Here is a 6,127-nt window from a genome sequence, read left to right as displayed (position 1 = left end):
CACACACAGACAGACAGACACACAGACACACAGACACACAGACACAGACACAGACACAGACACACAACTACATATATACACATATTAATAAAAATTATTAAAATGCAAAATTAAAATGCAAGACAGTTACACTTAAGTAAATATTAAGTAATTGCCACCAAATAATTACTCATAAAAAAGGTATTTTTACTAATCAATAAAAAAAGACAAAACAAGTTGTCCATTAGCTATCAGTTAAAAATCATTTTCTATGATTGGCCAATCAGAGGCTTCGGTACTCACAGCGATGAAGCTGGACAGGAAGTGTGTGAGGATGTTATCTCCCATGAGTCCTGTGCCCAACACCAGCTGCTTGGCCTGATCATAACACGCCAGCTGACACAGAGAGACGCGCTCAGGATCATTTCATCCCCATAAACACAGCTTCTGACAGATGCCTTCAGGGGGTTATTAATCAGTGTGTAACAGAGTATCTAATAAAGCAATAAGCCCCGTGAATCCGTGGTTTACAGTGAATTTATAACAGCTAAGAGGCGAAGCGGAGTGCCTAAAACCCCCTTAGCTGTTATAAATTCACTGTAAACCACGGCTTCACGGGGATTATATTCACTGTAAACCACGGCTTCACGGGGCTTATTGCTTTTATAAAACGGTTATTCCATATACGTAGCAAGGTTTCACCAAATAAAGTGTAATGATATTAATAAAAACAGTATTCTTCCACCAAACAATGTAGCTCCTCAGAAACAGTTGTGGTTCCAACAAAGTGGTTGTTGAGCAACACACAGAAGTAAACAAAGGTGTGTGTTTGTAGAGTAAATCAGAATCAAGGACCGGAACTCTCCGTTTTATAATAATAGTTTTTACACATTTTATGCACTTGCTCTGGTGTAAATCTCAATAGCTCATAGATCATTAAAATAAAAGTCTAATCTGATTAGCCAAAATATTGAATAAATTGCAAACTAAATCAACAATCCTGCTTCTCACCTGTCCGACAGTGACCAGGGCTCCTCTGCTGGACGCCATAGTGGCTCCTGAGAACAGCCTCCTGGTTCCCTCTAAGAGAAACACATGTTCAGAGAGACACATTCAAACATTTGCAGAAGATAACGACTGTGAGAGATCCTGAAATGCCTTCACCTTCCCGCCAGACCCTGAAGAGTCCGTCCAGCGCGTGTTTATAGCTGCGAGAGACACAGTTATGATTCAGATTAATCAGCTTATGAGCGTCCGGAGGGTTTTTAGATCTAGACTCACTCACTTTCTCCTCTGATCCGCAGGAAGCTTCATATCGTTCTGCATCCTGTGGAGATGAACAACACGAAGCGCTCACACTCGGCCAGAAGAGACAGAAAAACAAACATGTCAGTAACACAAACCCCGCGATACACACCGAACGTTAACCATATCTGCCGGAGTCCCGATGAAACCGCCGGTGAAGCCTGTGGAGTACAGCGCGGTGTGTTTTTAGCAATGTATGCATTAGGGTTAATATCATTCATTAAAATAAAATAGGTAAAACAACTAAAACTGAAATTGAATATATATATATTAAAAACTATATAGACAGCTTTACGAAGAAATAAAGTAATTGTGTCTTTTTCCTCACAATTCGTATTTTTTTCTTAAATAGTTCTTAAAAAATATAAATTGAGATTAAAAAAGACTCTCTTTACATATAAACTCGCAATTCTGAGAAAAAAAGTCATAACTGAAAGATATAAACAGAATTACATATAACAAACATCTCAAAATAGTTTTTCGAAGAAATAAAGTAATTGTGTCTTTTTCCTCACAATTCGTATTTTTTTCTTAAATAGTTCTTAAAAAATATAAATTGAGATTAAAAAAGACTCTCTTTACATATAAACTCGCAATTCTGAGAAAAAAAGTCATAACTGAAAGATATAAACAGAATTACATAACAAACATCTCAAAATTGTTTTTTTGTAATAAAAATTTAATTTATTTGTGATCACACCTTTTTATCTAACAATATTTCTTACAATTGCGAGTTTATATCTTGTAATTCTGACTTTTTTCTCAGATTTGAAGGTTATCGCTCGCAATTTCTGAAAAAAAGTTAAAAACTACATATACAGCTTCACGAAAAAAAAAAAGTAATTGTGACTTTTTCCTCAATCCTCACAAGTCATATTTTTTTCTTGGAGTTCTTAAAAAAATGTGAATTTTGAGATTGAAAAAAAAAAAAGATTTACATTCTGAGTTTACATCTCGCAGTTCTGTTTTTTATTTTGGAATAAAAAACAAATTTATATAAAAATGAAAAGGGTAATCGCACCTTTTTACCTAACAATTTTTATCTAACAATATTTCTTACAATTGCGAGTTTATATCTTGTAATTCTGACTTTTTTTTCTCAAAATTGAAGATCATCTCTTGCAATTTCTGAAAAAAAACTATTTTTATTTTTTATTCCATGGCAGAAACAAGTCTCCATACATATGAATAAAGAGAGAACACACAGCAAAATTACTTAAAGTTGAACTAAAATAAAACAAAAACGGTAAAATTTCAACATAAAAAAAAAAAATCATATGTAAAATTTCCAACACTACAGTTAAATGCAGGTTGTCTAAATACGCTGGAACAGTTTCATATGCCATAATTATGCTGTAACTCTAATTCTGACTTTATTATGACTGCTGTCATAATATCCTGGCCTGTAACGCTGTGTGTGTTTACCTCCAAACGCGCCCAGCAGGACTTTCTGATAGAAAGGCATTGGTCCCTGACCGCCGCTGCCCATCATGTCTCTGACCGTCTCATAGATGGCAAACCTGGTGAGAGAATACGACATCTGCAGACACAGACAGAGATTCATTAGCATTATATGCCTATTTCATCATCTCCGGTGTTCACATTTGATCCTAAACAATGTTTAGCCAGGAAACAACACTGACACTCTTATCTCACGCTTAACCACGAGAGACTGCTGTTTCATGTGTTTCTGGAAGAGTTTCTGATATATTCAGGGCTGTATGTGAGCTGAGAATTGCCTCACAATGTCCACTTCCATAAAAGAAAACTGCTGAATTAAGGTTTCTATTAAATGCATCACAGTCTTTCATGCCGTTACACAAAATCAAATGCCATTAATCTTCTAGAATAACCTTTAACCAGCTGCATTTGAAATACACCAGATTACTATTAGTTAAATAAAATGTTGACAATTTCTTTGGAGAATATGTCCACCTATTTTCCTCATGTTGTAAAATATTTAAAATTGGTTATTTGAACAAATGAAGTCTATACTATTGGTAACATTTTCTTCAATGTCATGGTGAATGTGTTCATTTAATCAGTCCTGCAGATCAGTTTCCATGCGTCATCTATGCAGTTTGGCAGCTTTTGTTTCTAAAGCATTGTGAGTTAAAAGCATGACAATGCATTTTCACCAATTAAACAATGTGGATCAGTTTGTGTCCGCTTCTTCACAACTCAAACATCAGCATCTGAAGCTCAAACCATGCATGACACAGCGGCACATCCTGATCACATGATGGGAAAACCAGCATTAACTCAAGGCAACGTCTATATGTGGGAAAGTGGCTTTTTCAGGTTTAACAGGTGTTTTCAGTGTGGAACATTAGATCGTTCCAGAGCCGCTGCTCATTACTCGCAGGATTCCCCGACACACAAGACTGGTCTGAGATCAGGATCTGACCTGTCTGCAGAGCGAAGCGCTGAGGCCGTTGTAAAGCGCCAGCACACCGTCGTTCTTCACCACGTGCATCGCCATGCCAACCATCCTCATCTTCACCTCCTGCTGTGTCTGCAGGTGCACCTGTTCAACAACATAATCATCATCATCATCATTATTGTTATTATTATTACATCATACCAGCAATAAGAGAACATCTACAACAACCATTCAAAAGTGTGTGGTCGGTAAGGATTTCTAATGTTTAAGAGTCTCTTCTGTTCACCAAGGCTGCATTTATTTGATCAAAAAATACAGTAAAAGCAGTAAATATTATGAAACATTATTACAATTTAAAATAGCTGTTTTCTATGTGATTATATGTTTAGCTGTAATTTATTTCTGTGATGCGCAGCTGAATTTTCAGCATCATTGCTCCAGTCTTCAGTGTCACATGATCTTCTTGCAATTTCTGAAAAAAAACTATTTTTATTTTTTATTCCATGGCAGAAACAAGTCTCCATACATATGAATAAAGAGAGAACACACAGCAAAATTACTTAAAGTTGAACTAAAATAAAACAAAAACGGTAAAATTTCAACATAAAAAAAAAAAAATCATATGTAAAATTTCCAACACTACAGTTAATGCAGGTTGTCTAAATACGCTGGAACAGTTTCATATGCCATAATTATGCTGTAACTCTAATTCTGACTTTATTATGACTGCTGTCATAATATCCTGGCCTGTAACGCTGTGTGTGTTTACCTCCAAACGCGCCCAGCAGGACTTTCTGATAGAAAGGCATTGGTCCCTGACCGCCGCTGCCCATCATGTCTCTGACCGTCTCATAGATGGCAAACCTGGTGAGAGAATACGACATCTGCAGACACAGACAGAGATTCATTAGCATTATATGCCTATTTCATCATCTCCGGTGTTCACATTTGATCCTAAACAATGTTTAGCCAGGAAACAACACTGACACTCTTATCTCACGCTTAACCACGAGAGACTGCTGTTTCATGTGTTTCTGGAAGAGTTTCTGATATATTCAGGGCTGTATGTGAGCTGAGAATTGCCTCACAATGTCCACTTCCATAAAAGAAAACTGCTGAATTAAGGTTTCTATTAAATGCATCACAGTCTTTCATGCCGTTACACAAAATCAAATGCCATTAATCTTCTAGAATAACCTTTAACCAGCTGCATTTGAAATACACCAGATTACTATTAGTTAAATAAAATGTTGACAATTTCTTTGGAGAATATGTCCACCTATTTTCCTCATGTTGTAAAATATTTAAAATTGGTTATTTGAACAAATGAAGTCTATACTATTGGTAACATTTTCTTCAATGTCATGGTGAATGTGTTCATTTAATCAGTCCTGCAGATCAGTTTCCATGCGTCATCTATGCAGTTTGGCAGCTTTTGTTTCTAAAGCATTGTGAGTTAAAAGCATGACAATGCATTTTCACCAATTAAACAATGTGGATCAGTTTGTGTCCGCTTCTTCACAACTCAAACATCAGCATCTGAAGCTCAAACCATGCATGACACAGCGGCACATCCTGATCACATACCAGCATTACCAGCATTAACTCAAGGCAACGTCTATATGTGGGAAAGTGGCTTTTTCAGGTTTAACAGGTGTGGAACATATTTTTAAAATTCCCCTGTAATTTGGTTTCATATTTGCCCTGTGCTTTTTTAGGTGCTTCCCAGTTTATCTCCCATCTTAGTTTAATTTTCATTCTAATAATCATAAACAAAAGGTATACTGTTTAAATTCACCTTGATTATTAAAGCTCTGGCATCATTGGTTTGCAGGCGTTTCATATTTGATGTCTAATGGAGTGAAATAGAGAACAGAGAACATCTACAACAACCATTCAAAAGTGTGTGGTCGGTAAGGATTTCTAATGTTTAAGTCTGTTCACCGTTCACCAAGGCTGCATTTATTTGATCAAAAAATACAGTAAAAGCAGTAAATATTATGAAACATTATTACAATTTAAAATAGCTGTTTTCTATACATTTCTGATTATTATCAATGTTGAACACAGTTGTGCTGCACAATATTTTTGTGGAAACTGTGATGCATTTTATTTTCCAGGATCCTCAGAGGAATAGAAAGTTCAAAAGAACAGCATTTATTTGAAATGGAAAACCTTTTGTAACATTATAAATGTCTTTACTGTCACTTTTGATCAATTTAAGGCAGCCTTGATGGCTAAGTGTGTGTAAAATGTGATTATACTATGTTCACTTGAGCATTAAATACCTGTTGCAACATGCAACAAGTTGTAACAAAAGCTTAACGTTGACACAACAGCACACACACACACTGTACTGCTCTGTGGGATGTTTGAACAGAGGCCAACAGTCGCTCTCACCAGCACACCAACTATTTAGGCCAAAAATAACTTCACAGGTACATTTACATTTAGTCATTT

The 6,127-nt window shown here is 36.0% G+C and overlaps 1 protein-coding gene across 1 annotated transcript in view; it reads right to left on the bottom strand.

The window, feature by feature from the left end:
• Window positions 1-6,127, bottom strand: part of LOC107703777 (mitochondrial dicarboxylate carrier) — a 9,782-nt gene that overhangs the window by 642 nt on the left and 3,013 nt on the right. Inside the window, 7 exon segments of the mRNA XM_074187068.1 lie at window positions 246-375; window positions 991-1,061; window positions 1,144-1,187; window positions 1,265-1,306; window positions 1,397-1,445; window positions 2,710-2,824; window positions 3,692-3,811. Of these exon segments, the coding sequence (XP_074043169.1) occupies window positions 246-375; window positions 991-1,061; window positions 1,144-1,187; window positions 1,265-1,306; window positions 1,397-1,445; window positions 2,710-2,824; window positions 3,692-3,811 (571 nt within the window).

Source organism: Sinocyclocheilus anshuiensis, unplaced genomic scaffold, assembly GCF_001515605.1.
Source record: "Sinocyclocheilus anshuiensis isolate Anshui unplaced genomic scaffold, SAMN03320099.WGS_v1.1 scaffold274, whole genome shotgun sequence".
NCBI lineage: Eukaryota > Metazoa > Chordata > Actinopteri > Cypriniformes > Cyprinidae > Sinocyclocheilus > Sinocyclocheilus anshuiensis.
The sequence above is the reverse complement of the archived record's forward strand: the minus strand, read 5'-3'. Positions and strand labels throughout refer to the sequence as shown.